Source organism: Brachyhypopomus gauderio, chromosome 1 (assembly GCF_052324685.1).
Source record: "Brachyhypopomus gauderio isolate BG-103 chromosome 1, BGAUD_0.2, whole genome shotgun sequence".
In the NCBI taxonomy this organism is placed as follows: Eukaryota; Metazoa; Chordata; class Actinopteri; order Gymnotiformes; family Hypopomidae; genus Brachyhypopomus; species Brachyhypopomus gauderio.
In genome coordinates, this window is record NC_135211.1 from 14739446 (window position 1) to 14758379 (window position 18934).

At 42.3% G+C, this 18934-nt stretch overlaps 2 protein-coding genes across 5 annotated transcripts in view; one reads left to right on the forward strand and one right to left on the reverse strand.

Annotated features, from left to right (window-relative positions):
• The window catches only part of coro2ba (coronin, actin binding protein, 2Ba), a 35351-nt gene extending 32198 nt beyond the window's left edge, over positions 1–3153 (forward strand). For all 3 annotated transcript variants that reach the window (XM_076998446.1, XM_076998444.1, XM_076998451.1), the window contains exons 10-12: positions 142–232; positions 512–651; positions 1054–3153. In XM_076998446.1, coding sequence (XP_076854561.1) covers positions 142–232; positions 512–651; positions 1054–1236 — 414 coding nt within the window. In that variant the 3' untranslated portion in view covers positions 1237–3153. The remainder of the gene's footprint in view (positions 1–141; positions 233–511; positions 652–1053) is intronic.
• A 1932-nt stretch (positions 3154–5085) lies between these two features.
• On the reverse strand, positions 5086–12168 carry anp32a (acidic (leucine-rich) nuclear phosphoprotein 32 family, member A). 2 transcript variants are annotated; one of them, XM_076998461.1, is made up of 7 exons: positions 12018–12168; positions 7436–7585; positions 7202–7324; positions 6375–6570; positions 6060–6181; positions 5840–5894; positions 5086–5516 (listed from the first exon to the last, which is right to left on the reverse strand). In XM_076998461.1, the coding sequence occupies exons 1-7, from the start codon at positions 12138–12140 to the stop codon at positions 5443–5445; spliced, it is 843 nt and encodes a 280-aa protein (XP_076854576.1). In that variant the 5' UTR covers positions 12141–12168; the 3' UTR covers positions 5086–5442. The 2 variants fall into 2 exon arrangements, with proteins under 2 accessions (XP_076854576.1, XP_076854581.1); XM_076998466.1 differs by lacking the exon at positions 12018–12168 and adding an exon at positions 9655–9833.
• Between the last annotated feature and the right edge of the window lie 6766 nt (positions 12169–18934).

An 18934-nucleotide genomic window follows, 5' to 3' on the forward strand; every position in this document is an offset into this window, starting at 1 on the left:
GTAGAATAATAAAAAAATTTGCACTTTTATCTTAAATATTAGTCCTAACCTGGAATACCTTGAGAAGAACTTTTGCAGGTGATGCTTACCGATATGGCACCGTGAGGGCCTGTTAAGTGCAGGTGTGTGTTCTGTCTGCAGTCGGAGACGTATCAGGAGGACATCTACCCCATGACTCCGGGAGCTGAGCCAGCTCTCTCTGCTGAGGAGTGGCTTAGCGGGATTAATCGAGGTAGAACCCTTGTGCTCAATTACTGCTACAAAACACCCAAGTTACTGCTCCATCACCCCACAGGGCTTCAGGGAGCAGAAACAATTAGTATGACCTTTGATATTCACTCCCATTCACAAAACACAGTCTTTGCTGTGCATTTAATCTGTTTACTTTAGAATAAATTTTTTCATTATTTAATTAGGGCCAGATATTGCCCGGCCTGCATGCTTTGACAGACGTCTGAAGTTAACGGGTTAAGGTGTGAACAGGAAAGGCGCTGTGCCTGTGTGTCCGCAGGGCCGGTGCTCATGTCCCTGAAGGAGGGCTACAGCAGACCCAGCAAGCTGGTCTTCAAAGCCCCAGTGAAGGAGAAGAAAAGTGGTGTGGTGAACGGCATCGACCTGCTGGAAAACGTGCCTCCTCGTACTGAGAACGAGGTGCCGGAGTTTCTCATGCTGGGAATGAATGTGGCTTATTGCTCTTCCTAGATGTGTGTGTCTGTTTATCTGTGTGTGTGTTATTTGTTTGTTTGTGTGTGTGTGTGTGTATATATATGTGTGTGTGTGAGTGTATATATGTGTGTGTATATGTGTGTGTGTGTGTGTGTGTGTATATATGTGTGTGTGTATATGTGTGTGTGTGTGTGTGTATATATGTGTGTGTATATATGTGTGTGTGTATATGTGTGTGTGTGTGTGTGTGTGTGTGTGTGTGTGTGTGTGTGTGTGTGTGTGTGTGTGTGTGTGTGTGTATATGTGTGTGTGTGTGTGTGTGTGTGTGTGTGTGTGTGTGTGTGTGTGTGTGTGTGTGTGTAATCCTCCTCCTTCTCTCCTCTGCAGCTCTTGCGGATGTTCTTCCGTCAGCAGGAGGAGCTCCGGCGTCTGAAAGACGAGCTCGCTCAGAAGGACGTGCGAATCCGACAGCTGGAGCTGGAGCTGAATAACCTGAGGAACAGTCCCAACATCAGCACTCACGCCCACAGCTGCACCAGTATCGCCACCAATAGTGCCGGCAGCATGTGACACGCGTCCAGACCCACGGGGTGGGAGGGGCTGGGGTGCCGGAGCCTGGCCCTGCTGAAGCACCACACGGCTCTGCCTCTCATGCCCTAGTAGGTCCCCACAGTCCCATAATACCCAGGGTGTGTGCCTGCTGGGTTGGGCGATCCTCACCGACCGCTGACGTCCGGTGCTGTGTCAGTGAGGGACTGAAACGTGGCGTTTGTCAGCTGCTCTCTCATTAGCCCCTCTGCCCACCTGTAGCCTGGGCTGCCTGCCTTTCTCCTGGCAGTATGGATTCTCTTAATGCTTGTGCATATACCAGTACATCTGCAGAGGAAACGTGGTTTCAAGGGACACGCCATTCTGTATAAATACCCACAAAGGGCTTGAGTTTCCCCATCACTCTTTATTCATTCTCTTTATTGTATTTTCTCATTTTCATTCATGCTCTCTTTTCCTTGCTTCTTCTTTAATGTAAATGTTTTGTGTTTTCAGACTCTAAGTTAGATTAGAATGGTTTCGGCAGATTATTTGGCACAAGCCATCAGCTGTATAATCGCCTGTTTTGGCATTTTCTTTGTTAGAATTCATAGCCCTAATAATTTATTTTGTTATAGTTTCCCCCCATTAGTCTTTCTGAATAATTAAAGCTCTCCTTCACAACAATGGAGGTAGTGACAGAGATCAAGTGCTAACCAACCAAACAGACTTCATCATCATTTTTGCCATTACATTTTAAAGGCACAGTAAGCATAACACATATGTACTCACAGCAGTTTTATTAGAAACACTACTTCATTAGAAACTCCGTGTAGCTGTGCCATTACATCCCATTTCCTCAAAGTGCAATTTGCGTAAGCCTTCAGTGATGGTCAGTTCAAAACTAGGACTGTTGTTGGATGTTTGCGGGGCTTAAAACACCATTTAGTGTTAAAGCTCTGATAAAGTGAGTGGTCAGTGTCGCGGGTGCATGACTAATGTCTCATCTACAGTGCTTAGTTTACATCATATCTGTTCGAATCTACAGTACTTCCTAACATGCTGTTGACGAACATCCATTGTGCTAACTGCATCTTTAAAAGGGTTACTGATATGAAGCTTATGTTTGTGGTTGTGGGCTATAAAGTTTGGGGGAACTACGTTACACAAAAATCCAAACTCCAACATCCCATAAATTGCGCAAGGCCTGCCCGACCTTCACAAAATGATCACTTTCTTATGCAAATTAACACAAGCCATCTAGTTGATATGAAAAACTGTACAGTCCCTTAATTAAATTATAGAAGTAGTAACAGGCGTATTTGAAGGCAGTGTTAAATTGAGACAGGTAGGTTGAGCTTAGAAATAATTCAGCTTGCCAAGGGTGCATAGCGCAGAAACCAGTAGATTGATGATGGGGGAAAAAAATATGTTTTCCACTTGCCACACCAAAATCAGATCATGTCCAGCAAGAAAATATTTTATCAATATCTTCGCATAGTTATAAAGTGCCCAGTGCAACTGATGTACAAACTATAGTTTGTATAGAAGCTATACTAGCTTCATTGTCATCTCTTATTTGGTACCTGTTTGATGCACATAAATGTTTGGAAGTGAGACAAACCAGAAAAAACCCAGATGATAGAACGGTTGACTGTCTTTCTTCTTTACAGGCAACAGTAAGTGTAAATAAACGTGATGCTATTTTAAGATTGCTTGAACACACAGCCTTACGATTTCAAATTCACTTGTACTAGATCTGGACTAACAGTGTAAATGGTTAATAAGCATTTTTTAACCAGGGCATCTTTGAGAACTTTATATTGTTTTATGAATGTATGAAAGAATCATACTAGTGTTGTCCTAACATGCCACTGTACTTTTCAGACCCTCTCATATTTGGGTAATAAATTGCAGTATGTTGTGAAAAAATGTGTTAAAATATAGATTAACTCATTATTTTCTTTGCATTTCATGCAAGTTTATACACTTCCATATTTGATTTTTCTTAATGTAAGCTACAAGAACAACATTAAGAATGTGTCATAATATCTGGTCATGTAAGTAAGGGTTATGCAAGAAAAGGTTCATGGAAGTTCCTGTAAAATGGCAGAACTACCGGTCCCATCCACAAGATAGATATGTCAACAGTGAAGGTAGTTCTGATGGGCATTCTCAATGGACCACATGTCACAAGTGTGTGATTGAGCAGTTCAAATCATCTTATAACCTGTAAACTGTTATCACATCCATGGTGTCAAGACCACGCGTCAGCTCAAATATAAAACAGAACTCCTGTAGACTATAGGTGTATGACACATTCTTGCTGTTTTAATTAGAAACAGAGCACCTTGAGCTTCAAGCTCTATATAAATAATTTGTCTTGATGTCTCAGTGATCTAATTATCTTTGAGATCTGGGCTCATGATCTGTCTCTCTGAAGCATGAGACTGAATATGGACAAATGTGACAAGATTCAGAAATGCAGAATGATTTGATGAAATAAGAAAAAAAAAAGATTGTTGGAGCATCACTGCCACATTTAGTGCTGTTCGTAGATGGAACGGTGAGGGGAAAGGACAATGCAGGATTGTTAATGTGCAGTACCCAGTCTGTCCACTTGGGACATCAGCACCAACCAGCTAAAACCTGAATGTGTCCCTGACTCCATGCAACAGACTGATGCGATCACTCAAAGAATTATTCCGACCTCGTTGTGTCAATCACCCTATTAACTGCAAGATGTTAGATGTTAGCCTCACATTCGACATGATTTAAGGGAGTGGGGGGATGACAGCAGGTCATACATTGTGCAATATCAGGATGATATTGTGTAACCTCCCGTCGTGGAGGACATGAGGACACTAAAAGAACACCACTCAAGAGAAAAGCACGCAGCACTCCTGGGTTCAGACAAGCTGGGAATCCTTCACATGTACGGACTCAAAGGCACCATGATATAGGCCAGGTTCAACAAGAATGCCAACTTCTCTTTCAGTCACATCTAAATGTTTTCATTTTAATAGTAAAAACAAAAATGTATAATTTAGAACCACCAAATACAGCTCAGAATGCCTTCAGTTTAAATAATTTCGATAGTGTCTCTGAATATTTACAAAAATATCCAGACAAAATGGAAAGAAAAAAGAAAATCACAAAAAAATACAAGCTAATTTCCTTTCCCTGAGCTTACAATTACAATTTCAATGAGACTGATTTTGATGAAAAACACTAAAACTCAGTGGTGAAACCATATACACTTCTACTCATACATCAAATAATGGGGTAACTAATTAGCTTTATGGATAAACCACATGCTTAGCAGTCGTCTCACTGTGAACATGAGATCACTACATTCTGCTCCATCACGGATTACCACAATTACGTTGCAGCTGCTTGTTTCATTCATTTTATTACAGTTAATGGTTACAACTGAGATTAATTGTGAAAATGTCTGCCATTATCAAAGGGAATAGAAAAAAATATATTTGGTCATTATTTACAAAGAACACGAATCCTCTGCACTATCCACATAAGAAGGAGAAGGTTTTGGAGTCATTTGACAAGGGCAGACATTCAGCTCTAAACATTAAAAAATAAAAATCACATTGAGAGGTTGCACTGTGCATGTTCAACCAGATGTTTTGACGTCTCCTCCAATGTCCAAACAGCACGTCACATGATGAGGACGACTACACTAAAAGAGACGCAATGTATACAAATAAAAAGACGTGATAAAAAAAGTGGGTAAGAAAACGCTCACTCCTTAAACCCAGTAGTCAACTTTAAAATAGAGCCAGACATGCTATTTTAAAAGGTTTTTGGTATTTTTTGTCTTTTAAATACATAAGTCATACCCAGCAATCTGTGTAAGCATTTAGGCATCAACAGTAAAGAGAAACTAAAAATTACAAAGAGCAAAATCTTTTTTTTTTCTTCTTTGTTTTTTTTTTTTTTTGGGAGGGAGGGGGGACAATAGGAAATTTCCACTACTGTGTTGCCAGCCATCTGTAGAGGTTTTGGAGAAACTCAACGGGTTAATTCCATTAAAAATAAAATAAACAAACAACAAAAGAAAAAACCAAACAAACAAGAAAACAACAACCCTAAACTTTAATCTGCGTCCTTTTTTGCGTACTAGCCCATCCCTGCCAATCGCATACACCCACACCACTGCAAAAGGACATTAGGACAAAGAAAGAGAAGGTTAAAACAGTCAGGTCACAAAGGGGACCCAAGAGTGCATATTCAGTCATCGTCTTCCTCTCCTTCCTCTCCTTCTTCATCCCACTCCCTTTTCCTCTTCTGACCCCTCTCCTCCTCTGGAGAAAATAGAGAAACATGTCTATTAGTTATCTGTATATGCTGAATGACAACTCTAACACACAAACACAAAATGAAGCATTGTGCTTGCACAGCTGATGAAGGGCCTCTCTCTGAAACGTCCTATGTCTCTGGAGACCCTGTGTACTTCACAGCAACTTTGACCAACTCTACATCTTTTCCTACAATACACTGTAGTTACTCACCTGGAATCACTGGGTGTGAATAGATAGATAAACAGACAGACAGATCCTTACAGCCTCATTAGTCTGTGAAGACCAAAAGTGTCTCTGCAAAAACAGCTCATTTTAGCTCAGCTTACCATAGTCCTCCTCCTCATCAACTTCCCCATCGTTTAAGTCTTCTTCCTCTTCCTCCTAAAGGTGGGCAGACATTTTCTGTGAGACAAGGTCCTCTGGATTTCATCGCTTCTAGCAATTGCACTGCCCCTTGCACCAGTGCTAACTGCAGCACGCCATTACACATTCACAAAGGTGTCGCGTTTGTTTATGAAGAGTTCAGCAGATGCATGCAGCACTGACCTCTCCACTGATGTCTTCTTCCTCTTCCTCTTCTCCTTCTTCCTCATCCTCATCTTCACCTTCTTCGTCTTCATCTTCATCTCCTGGAGCTGCATCTTCTTCACCCTCCTCCTCTTCTACTTCTATGAGTTAAAAAAAAAAACATTGACCCGATATAAAGGACCAACAATCAGTGACAATGTTTATTCACGTACACAAACTGACGAATATCTGTTCTTTCGAGACGTATATGGCTGCATTTCAAAATCAGCCTCAGATAGAGACAGGTGTTTAGACTCTGAACAGTGCTGTGAAACAAACGTTCAAAACCAGTACCGTCATCTTCATCTTCATCATCATCCAGTCCGACGTAGGCCTCCGCATCAGAGTCGGGTGCCTCTTTGTCCTCCTTGTCATAGCCATCGAGGTACGTCAGCTGAGGCAGCAACTTAAAGACGTTTTCTCTGTAGTCGTTCAGGTTTGTCACCTCACAGTTGAACAAGTCTAAACTCTTCAGGCTTTCCAATTTTTTCTGTTGAAGCACAAAACACGTGGAACCATTACCAACAGAACCGGGAGACCAGCAAATATTCAAATACAGCCCTGTGTACAAATATATTTATGATTCATTTATTACACCCCAGTATTGGCAGTGCAAAGCAGTAATACGGAAGCATATTAGCTTGTTCAAAAAATTGTAGAAAACTAATTAAGCTGCATGACACTTTACCATTACATTTTCTGTAAATAACCGGATCTTGGCCTTAGGCATTTTGATGTCTGCTATATTGAAAGAATATACATTTCTATCTATATTGCTCATATTTTAAAATGCTAATTGTTTTACTGTGGATTCTAAAATACATTTTTTTCTAATTATAATTCTCCATGCAGAAATAATTCCACCAGGAACGCCCTAATGCCATAATGGGGACCTGTACATCACGTGACCTTTTCATTCTAATTTCAGGACCCAAGTCTGGTTTCATGCGCATGTCAAAGTTCATGGAAACACCAAGTCTTAGACTGGACATATTTGTCATGTTTGTGTAGCATATAAAGATTGGAGTTTTAAATCACTTTACCATTACTACGGATTCTGAAGCCACCAAGTGCTATTGCTGTTTTCAACAACAGGATAATGCATCCACACTAGAACTCACCAGGGGTTCAATGGTGCTGAGGTCTTTGATTTTGTTGCCGCTGAGGTTTAGATGAGTGAGGTTAGGACATTTTTCTGCAAGGACCTCCAAACCACCTGAGATTCTGTTATCACTGAGCTCCAGCTATTGCAAAAATTAAAACAAATTAAAATGCTTAAAACAAAAACTGAAGACATACAGCAAGAGATGTTGTGAGCAGTCGGCACAACAAGAAATGTTTTTAAATGTTTATACCTTTTTGAGTTTGTTGAGCTTGGGCAAGTTGGCGACTGAAGTTAAGCCTACATTGATTGTGCTTAAAAATTCCAGTTCCTTAAAATCTTCTGTGAGGCCCTCGATTTTGCCATCGTTTGATCGACAGTTGTCGAGCACAAGTTCTTTCACCTAACAAAAAGACGTGGAGAATGAGTTAAGAGGATAAATCGTGTGACCCACTGGGCTCGGGCAGGATATGTGCGAGTCTTCACCGCAGCTCCCAATCACACAGGAGCGCGTTGTGTAGACTTCATGGTTCATGTTGCAAGCTTAAAATTGAGTCACATCACTGCTGTTACCAGCTTTGGACTCAGAGTGTAGCTTGCTCGGATGACTGCGAATATTCCCTCTAATAATAAAAAACGACCTCTTCAGCTAGCCTCACTGAATTTTCTTCCAAACGTTAGAAATATACGTTACAAAACTTAGTTCGCGTTATTTAGCCGATAATTTTTAATCGTCCAGAGCGTCGTACGTCGACACGTAAACATGAATACACAGTTTCGTTAACATGGGGGACCAATAACCCGAATACGTGGGCCGGACGGACCAGGCGCAGTGACCCCGCTGATGGCACTGCAGCACTGGGCAGGCAGTGACCAGGACCGGGCGCTGAACGGTCCACCACACGTTTATCACTCGCCTTCCACTACCTTCTACCCCTACACAACAAAATGGCTGACTCCGCAACAAACGGCGTCGACTCGCTTCCAGCGGCCGCGTTTTTAAACACACCATTACACGCACAAAAGAAGAAAGACGAGGGGGGGGGGGTGTGAATCGGGACGTGTGTTATGAGTTACTCAAATCGCATTACACCGTCGTGGAAGCCCTAAGACGAGGACGCGATTCGTGCGGCGACCAAAGACTTGAGGAGTAGGAGGGGCAGGTAACGTACGGTAGCCTCCTAACGCCAAGTTCATCTATATGCGTGTGGATTTTTTTGCCGACATTTAGAGGATTTGGAAAATAAATAAATGGCTTGTTTTGTTTTTTTAACCGACAACAGACTGTATTAATACCTCACTCGGGTTATCGTAATAGTGCGCTGCGCGGTTATACCGTGTGCCTTTGTTGCTGGTTAAAATGGCGGCTTGTCCTAGATGTGGGAACTAGAGCAGCGCCGTGGAAATAACCAGCAGACTCCACACGTCTACGGAAAATACAGTTGATTTTAGCCCGGACGCGCTTTGGACATTGTTATTACTGTGTAATTGCGTTTACAAGCTGAGGAAATGCTGTTTTTTTTTGCATATGCGTAAAGGGGCAATGTCAGACGCTGGCGGGGACTTTGGTAAATGTTCCTTCGGACTGAGGCGAAACGAACCGCGCACTTCACAGAACAGCCCAGAACCGAGCGTGTCCGTGAAGGTTATCGGTGGTGCTTCGCTCGCTACATCTTCGCGATCGGTGTCGTCGACATAACGCAGCTTTAATTGCGCCCGGGCGTCTTTACGCAACTAGATATGCGATGACACGATTCTGTTATACACCGAAAATTGAATCGCGTGGTGCCAAATACACTCCACATCACACGTAAGACAAACAAAAACGCAGGTTTCGGGGAAAAAAAAGAACCTGTGCCATTTCGGTTTCGCTAGATTATTATTGGGGTCTTACAAGTCGACCAAAAACAATTACAAACATTTTACTAAATTGTTGGCTGGTGGAGTCGTCATACGCTGTCAGTCAAATGTCTGCACGGCAATTCAAATTTGTCCCACAAGTTACTCAACTTGCCAGCTGACCACAGAGACGGTCAAGTATTGGTGTGGATTTAGAAACTAAAACCAAAGATGTAAGCGAGGCTTGAATTTACGCTACTTTTGCACCACTGAGGATGCAAAAAAGAAAAGGGCGCGTTCGGGGCTACAAAGTTACAAATATGGCTTCTCGTAGAGCTTCCCTTGTTTACACACTGGCTACATAATGCGTGTGTTACTGTTACAGCTTCATGCAGTTGCACGGATCGAGCCTCTTCGAAAGTTAGGAAAGCAAACAAAACTGCGAAACTTGCAGTCCGTGTGCAAACACGACGAGGCAAACGTAACCGGAGCGGTAACGAAGTCACCGCAAACTTTTCATTCAAGACATCAAGTTGACGCGTGCACGTCTAACCCCGTCCGTGTACCTATAGGACATATTACAGCAACGCGTTCAAGAAAACATCTCAGCGGGGTGATCAGAAAGGCGCTTACGTCTGACGGCGTCCGGTTACGCAACTCCAGATGAATTCTCTTCTTCATATCCATCTTCGGAGGTTTTAAATGACGGATTTAACCAAAGAGCGCAGTTAGACTTGGGAGTCTTCGCTGCACATTCAGCTATAGCCCCTTTACAAACTAGATCTGCGAGTCTCCCAAACTTGATGCCTCGGGAGGTGGGAGTTGGGTGTGGGATTGTCGTCACCACAGGCCAATCGCAAGCGCCCAATAAAAGGAGAAAATACCTACAGCGAGCGGCGCGACCAATCAGCGCCGGACCTGAAACTGGGTGGGGTTACAGGAAGGGTTTGGTTGATCCAGCAAGTCTGTTTTAGGGTGATGGGTGACATCTATGCGATAAAATCATCCAAAGTGTTGAACGCGCCAGAGACTAACTAAACGAAGACGTGGTTATATCTGTGTAAGCAATACAGCCTTACTGAGGTCAGAAGCAGCGCAACAACATTAATCTTAATATAAACGGAATGATCGCAGCATAATGTTGACTAAAGAGACCAGCAAGAGTGTTCTGTGCCGGGGAAATGTGCGGTATCTGATACCCTGCCATACGTATATTTCAAACTGATTTCTGACAGTCAACAACAGTGTTTATATTGACACAGCCTATATCACACCGTGATGAAAAATTGACCTCTCCATTTTGAAAGTCGATTCACAACGCTGTGCCCACTGATAACCACCGCTTTACTACGTCGGATCACTTTTCTAATCAATTACGCGGCAAAACAAACAAAAACCAAAACAGACTTCTGTTCAGAGTTCTGGTAATGTCAGACATTACAAACCAGTGTGAGGTTCAAAACAAACTCCTAATCCGTAATTATTTAAGTGTACCATTAAAGTTATGATTAAAGTAAATCAACAAATGTGCAAATCAACAGCGAAATACAACATAAATGAGCCCACACCGAAGTAGGTATTGGTTCCAATGCAACATTTAAAAAAATGAGGCATAACCCAGAAAACTTGAGCGAGCACGCCTGCACTAGTTCCTGCAGCATTACACTAGATTCTCTTTGTCGCTGGCGCGTGCTCTCGGTGGCCTCGTGCAGCCAACAGGACTTCAGTCACCCTTGGTTTCCTTTAAAAACACTTTTGTCACACGCAGTTGACTGTCACACACCATACTCCAACCAAGGGCTCGCGCTCATCGCCACAAAGTTCAAATCACCCAATAACATTTTAGGGGCAACATTCACTTCCGTATCGGCCATTGTTAGTGTTGAAGAAGGAAAAAAACAAGGTCACCTGACTGTGCTCGGCGCCATCTTGACAGCGAAATACAATACATTCAAATAATTATAATACCATTTATTGACGCTTAAAACGAGCAAAAAGTAAGACTTTACCTATAATTGTGCTGATTTCTGTGTGTCGCTCCGCTACCCGTTAGAAAAAAACGGAAGAGTTACTGCTTGCGCGTGATTTTTTTCACAAATGCACCGGCTGGGTTGCTGGTTGAAAGAGCGCATTTCACTGGCGACTCTGTCGTTTTTATAACGTTTTTTTCGAATTCAGTTCACACCAGGGCATTTGGCCCTTGAAGTAAAGAAAAAAAGTCGTCTTCTCTCGCCACCTGGCCACTTATTCCAACCCGCGCAAGCAGGCTAATCTCAAGCCCTTTAGAATGTACTTGCGCATTAGTGGAGACCATTTTCCCTCTGGGTGTGTCCCATTCCTCGTGTGAGCGCCCTTGCTCGCAGTGCTGCATCAACTGGGCTGTGCGAACCGCGTGCACGATGTGCGCACAGCTACAACGTTCTCGTACACGATTTGTGGCAGGAGAGAGCCTCGCTCCTTTATACATCGCCGACAGACAGATTTTACTGTCACGGCTTATAATGTCATCAGGAATAAATTTGGACGCGGTTCAAAAATATACAAGTTGCATGAACTTGTGTTGTGAAAAATGCAAAACCGATGACCTTTTCTCGGGGGTGATAAGGCTTGATTGTAAATACGACAAACGTCATACAAGACCAATTTGTTACCAAACATCATGCGTTTAAGTGTAACTTACGAATGCAAAAAGCTTTGACTGGAAAAAGTGGTCTCAGGGAGCACGAGCTCCTACGCAATATTTGCATCTGCAGAAGCGCTGAGAGTGATGCAAAGGATATCCTAATGACGTGTCACCATAAACCGTGACAGCAACTCATCCAGCGCAATAACTTCCACACGATACCCCATGCTGTTGTGTTAATACACGAGGTTTCACGCTCGATGTTTTGGGGGATGGATTTTTATGGATTTTCTTAAAAATCATACACCCTTGCAATGGTTAATGTAATTTAATGTAAGTCGTCAAAGACGCGCTATATGATGCATATACACACCTTTGAGATTGCCGCCTTTGAAAACCCCAACAACTCTACCGTCTTCGTCATGCTTAGGCCCGCCCTCCTGGCGCCCACCACCATCCCCTTCTCAAAGTCCGTTAGATCACGCTTTAAGCCCATTCTCTGAAATCCGTTCCCATGCAAAGCAAATGTGGAAATGAAGTTACTATTGCAGCACCTTTCTATGTAGTTACACATATGCAAATGGTAGGGGAGGACCCACTTGTACAGGGGAGGGTTTTTTATTTTTCTGGTTACTGAATCTGTATTTTAAAAAACCCTAAAGGACAACCGGTGTAAACACGACGGCTTTAAAGCTTTTGATTTAAGGATACATGGCGTACCATTGCGCATGCTGCATCAGATAAAAAATCTTCGTTTGACTTGGCTGTACCCTGCAAGCTCAACAGAATGCATGCCGTATGTTAGGATACACCACCCCCTAGTGGTCATACTGTTGAACAACATGACATAAGTGAACGGTGTTTACATTATAGTCATGCTATTGATTTACCAGCAATATCAGTTAGCATTGTTCCTAAATCACTTTTCATACACAAGCTACACTAAAAATATGTAAAAGTGGTATAGTGTAACAACACTTTCAAACATGTGTGTTTAATGAAATATGTATTTTTTAATTGTAATAATCTTCTGTAGACTGAGTTTTTTCTTTTCCTAAGCCATTTTAAATGACCAATCATTATCTCACTGCTCACACCACTCAACCTAACATATTATATGAGTAGTGTGAACAGGAGTTATTGAGAGGAACCCCCCCCTCCCACCACAACCAAACAAAAACTACACCTATGATCCTATGTAGAAAAAAAGTATAACCCCCCTGAAGAGCTTTTTGTATGTTGTGGACTACTAGTTTAGTTTAGTTAACTAGGAAGGTGATTACTAGAATATTTTTTCTGTTCTTGTGTGTGTTCCATGAAAAAAAAACAGCAACACATGGGCACACATACACACACAAACACATGCTCACTTTCTTCAAAGCCCTATAACTCTAAGAGTCTTCATGGCCCTATAGTGATGCCCTGTGGGATGTTTAAACCAGTTTGTCATGAACAAGCTTGAGGACGTGGAGACTCCAGTTAGAGATGACAAGTGTCTGGATGTCTGATGGAGTCTCTTAAAGGGGAAGGGTATGATTAAGTCCACTTTGGGTGAAGCCTCTTAGAACAGCTACTCAGCAGCAAGGCAGGTTCCAGCCACGCTAGCATCATAAAGACCATAATAAAGTGAAGTTGTCCCTGACTGAGATCGCTGAATAACTAATATGTGAAGTCAGACGCTTGACACTGGGCCCTTTCTTCAGCCTTGTTGTGCAAAAGAGAAAGATGAATTCAAGCCCAAGTCCAAGGTAAGCACAGTTATCTATAGAACAGAGACCTACACGGTCAGGTTTGCAGGCTGAAGCATCACTAGCCAGCAATACATCTTCTGCGAGCAATACATCTTACTTTCTCTAAGAAAGTAACTTTCTCTTTATCACCTCAGCAAGTTTTGCATGAGGTCAGTCAGAGGAGTCATGCCCTTACAGGTGGCACAGATGCCCAGAAAATATGAGAGTCTCTACGAGTGTAAAGCCATCCTTCACAAAGATGGATCCTCACACCTAGTTCTTGTATGGTGCTTAAAAGGCGTTCATTTGAGTTGAGAAGGTTACATAAAACTCCTGGCCTCAAGGAAGTCGTGGTCTTACCTGTTGTGTATATACCGAACTACAACTGTCAGTTGTTCTGGTTATTTCAGTGGTGTAAAATAATAGCGAACGCGTAACCTCAGAACTACTGCTGGTTTCGTTTCAATTTCTAACTAGTAAGATGTCAAATCTTGCCTCCGTATTCTTGTGTGCATCCATGATACACACTCTCTCTCTCTCTCTCTCTCTCTCTCTCTCTCTCTCTCTCACACACACACACACACACAAACTTCCCAGTAACCTTCTTCAAGGATGAGCTATCTATGCCGAGATGCAACTGCATGCATAGTAAAAGAAGAATTGTTTGAGCACCCTGACCAACATCTCATATTGTTAAGCAAATTTCTGGAAACCTCCCTACCTTATTTTCCACAGCTTACCAGTATCACAGCTTTGGATATTTACATAAGCCCAGTTTAGGTAATGGGTCATTAGCATATCAGCAGTTTATTCACAACCCATTCCTAAGAAACTTCTTGCCAGTCCACAGTAATTCTCTGATCTGGCTTCCAGCCCAATTGTAGCAGGTATTAGTTGTCTTCACTGTTTGGTTCGGCAGTGTTGGGGAAGGGAATCGAGCACAATGCCGTAGATGGCACCTGCATGTGTAGTCAGAGCATTCAGGAGAATTAAGTTGAAATAAACGTATTGTTGAAAAACTTTAAATTTATCAACTTTTAAAAATCTGCTTACAGATAAAAAAAAGCTGCCAATAATTCTAAGCTGCGAATCATTTGTATTACTTTTATTTAGTTAATAAAGTGCACACATGTGCACTTAGATCTTAAAATGAGATAAAAATGATTCAAGAATGTGTATGTTACTTTTCTTTTTTTTTAAACTAGGCTATCAGTTTTTAATCACTTCTGTGTACTCAGAAGTGAACTGATGGTAAGGTGTCTTATTCTCTGCACAGCTAGGCTATGTATCTGGGGACTTAATTAATCATTAGTTTTAAAAATAAGGCAGATGATGCTTAAATGATTTGTGTATGTATAAATGTATTTAAATGTTTAAAACAGAATGAATGCTGCATTCAGAAGTCGTTCCTGCAGTGGGGTATTGTCATGGCAGAAAGGCTTGGGTGATCCAATGATTTTAAGGGCTATATCACTAGTCACATTATACTCCTGTGAGGATCTTCCATGATGAACAAGTCTGGAGTGAAGATCCAGACAAGCATGATCTAATAATACCCTAAATACCCCATTAGTAATGCGATTGTCGAGAAGAGGGTCACTGCGACCTACCTCTGGAGCCCTGCCTGGGGTTAGTGTTCGCTAGTAAATGCCTGGTGGACTGGCAGGCCATGTAACCCAGTTGGTCTTAGCCTGAAGAGCAAATGTAGAAAGACCTTGTGGCTGACTACCCATACGGTTCAGTGTAAGTGTGTGTGTAATGCTTATCAGGAAAAGGGCCTTTCAGACCGTGGCAGTGGAAACTTGGCTCTTGAGACATGGAATGTAACCTCACTAGTGGGAAAGAGAGATTTAGATATAGTTGGGCTCACCTCTACAAACATTGTGGGTTGTGGAACGAAGTTCCATGATAGGAATGGTCTCTCTACTCAGGAGTTGCCCATGGGGTGAGGTGCCAGGTGGGCGTGGGGATACTCAAAAGTCCCCAGCTGGTGACTACACAATTGGAATTTGTCCCAGTTGTCCCAATTGGAGTTGCCTCAGTATGACTTAGTGTTGGTGAAAAGGTAACTAACTATTGTGTGTGCATATGTTCCCAACAGCATTGAGTATTATTTGCCATTCTTGGAGAAGGAAAGTGGAATTTTGGAAAGAATTCCTCCATGTTGGAAGCTTCTACACAAAGGTTTGTCAGAGGTTTGCCTGTTATGACGACAACTCAACAACCCCATGGGGGCCATCAGTGGTGAGCAAGATTATTAAGCAGAAGAAGAAGGTTTTCTGGGTTTGACTTGCTTGGGAAACTCCAGTTTCAGCTCACTAGTACCAGCAAGTGAAGAAGATTGTGGATTTTGGTAGTTGAAGAAGCATTTGTGCCATGGGAGCAGTGGCGCAAAAAGGGGGCATGCAGCGTATGCGACGCATAGGGGCGCTGCACTAGAGGGGGCGCCAAATCGATGAGATATAATACTTAATTTGTGTCCATCTTACGTTCGCCACCCCAGTGGCCCCAGAAAGTACATAATTGCACCCCTGCATGGGAGGGTTTTGAGAGGTCATGGAGAATGACAGGTGGCCTCAGAGGTTGTGGAAAATCCTGTGACAGCTCACAAGGAGGAGGAGGGATATCATCCATGTCACATATAAATCCTACCAGAGAATATCGATGGACAAGAATGCTGACAAACTCCTTAACCTGAAAAATATGCTTCCCATCCAGGAGGCAGGACCTTGGAGTACTGGGAGATTCCATCTCTTTGGCTGAGTTCATGGAACCACACGTTGATGAGATTCACCCATAATTGCTGAGGGTTTTGGATATTGGGGCACTGTCTTGGCTGCCATGCCTCTACAAAATCTCATAGATCACAGGAACAGTGTGTCTGGATTGGGAAACGAGGCTGGTAGTCCCCATTTTAAAGAAAGGGGCCCATTTTAAGAGAGAGTGTGCAAACTATAGAGGGGTCACACTTTTCAGCCTCCCTGTGAAAGGTGCAAGAAAGGACACTTTATCTGATTGTCAAGCCTCAGAATCAGCAAAACCCCATGTGGATTTCGTCCTGACCGTGGAACGGTGACTCTGACTCTCTCCCGGATTATTTAGAGTACATGGGAGTTTACCACTCCAGTGGAAGGCATATGACACTATCCCCAGAAATGTCCCATGGGAGGTATGGAGTGTCAGGGCTGCTAATTTGATCCTTGGATTCTCAAAATGAGAGCTGTGTCTGCATTATGGCATTGAGTCAAGCTTCAGTATGATTGTTGAGATCCATCAAATACTAGTATTAATGGACAGGATCGCAATGCAGAGACAAGGAGATCAGAAATTTTGAACCAGTTGGCCTAAGATTGAACCATATAGTAAATAGTAATTTTAATAAACTGAAACAAAATGACACATTTGATCCAAGATATTTATTTTAATTAAATTGCATTACACAGCATCTAGAAGATTCAAACATATACATTGATGTTCAAAAAATATATTACTTTTTTGCAGCTGCTGTACCAATATGACTTTACCAATAGGGGGCAGTGTTGCACTCTCTATCTGTTTGGGTTTCAAACCAACTCACTAAGACATGTATTTTTTAGCATTATTTCTACCCGCTATGGACCCTCTATTTTTACACCCTCCAACTATTAAATCCCTCTCAGCGGAAAACATCATCCTGGTGGAACCTTTAATGTGCTGCTCTCCAGTTACACTTTCATATGAGCCAAATGCTGTCTGCACACAAATCGCTTCCTCCAGTAGCTGAACAGGGAACAGGGAAAATGTCAGAGGTTTGGACACAGGAGAGAGGGATAAAGGAGGTGAGGGGTATGGAAAGAAAGAGAGGTGGATACTGTCACACTGAAAATGAATGGTTTACTCAGCATGGTTGTGAGATCTAGTACTTTTTGTCTAACAAAGTTTCTGTTCAAAATGTAATAGATTTAATTATTTTTTTTTATAATCATAGTATTCTCATAGCTCCATTGAACATAAGATAGGTATGTAGGTAGATAGGTACTTCAGGAGAACTGTCTTTCTAGTAATAGGGGTGTGATCAGCTGTAATAACATTTTCTGCAGTAACCTCTGCATCTCTGTGTGTTTTCCAAGTGTGCTTCTATGTTGCAAGTTTCTCCACTACTCATCTGGTGGGAACTTTGCCTTTGCTGTTTTGTTATTTCACCTGCTGCCCATAGAGGTGCTGATTTATATTAGTGTCTGTAGGAAAGAAAAGTTCCATGTGCATCACTCTCTTTCTCTCTCTCCCTTCTTTTCTCCTTGTCCCCTTAGAGTGGGACATGCTGACTTACATTCCACATGTAACATTTTTTTCCTTGAAGTAATTAGCCTTTTAACCCCAGCAGAGCCTCGTGGGCTGTTCGGATGAGTTACTGCACTTAACTGGTAAGAACTGTCTGAATCACCCCAGCTTGGTGATATCTGTTGGTATAAGAATTGATGTTGGGATTGAAGAGGCATATTGTGAATTCGCACATTTCCCCAGCATCCCACACGTGGAGTAAAAGTGGAGAGTTTAAATGGCTGTATGGGACCAGTTAGAACTCACTAAACCCTACTATAATGTAACAGTCAAAAGATGAGAAAGACATGCTTATATCCCGTTTAATTTTTTAGTTAAATTATTATGGTATCTGGGCGAGTAGTGTTATATACACCAAGTTCTTAAAGTCTTTAATAAAGGAAAATAGTGCAAAATACCCATGCTTTGATCTACAGCAAACTACACTCCACCTGCAGTCCCATTAAAAACATTTTTTTGGAGAAATGTCATACATTTGTGTACAGTCTATATGTCAGACATGAGCCAAATGACCCTACCGTTTGTGCTACGAGTCCTCAGGGAGGAAGGCGTTATTATTTTTGCATGTATCTACTAAATTATTTCTCTGAAGGGTGTTAAATCACATTTTTTATTAAGGCCAAAATATCCCACTGGGGAAAAGACACCACCAACTAAAACAGTCCAAGCCCACATTAAAATCAGTGCTGGGTATATGTGTCCAGACAGCAAAAAAAGCTTTTGTTACAATTAATCCCAGACAGCATTCATTGAACCATCACTGCTTTGGAGAGTAAGCCCATCGCATATAGTACTTAGAGCTGTAGTGGACGATGTGCAGACACAGAGGGGTATCCCATAGGCCACTGCTTTCAATATCCCATAGGCCACTGCTTTCCTTGTCAAGAACAATAATGTGCTCTGTGTGTGAGGGTGTTTGGCCCAGTGAAAACTTCTGTTTATTTGCTGGGGTTCAGGCTTTAAGCCTTCTGCACTAACCTGTTACTACAGCCATATGCCTGCCTGCCCTGATATATGACCACAAAGCATTATTTTATCCAGCTAGACATGACAAAGAAAGAGCTAGCTCTCCTTTGGGAGATGTACGCAGCATTTGTGTGTGTGTGTGTGTGTGTGCACATGTATGCCCCTTTGAACAATTTTGAGCGACAGACAGCCATTAGGACCTTCGACATTCCAAAGTGCAGTGCAACGCAGGGCTTCATAGTTTCCTGATCTTGTTAACCATCTGCACGAGCTG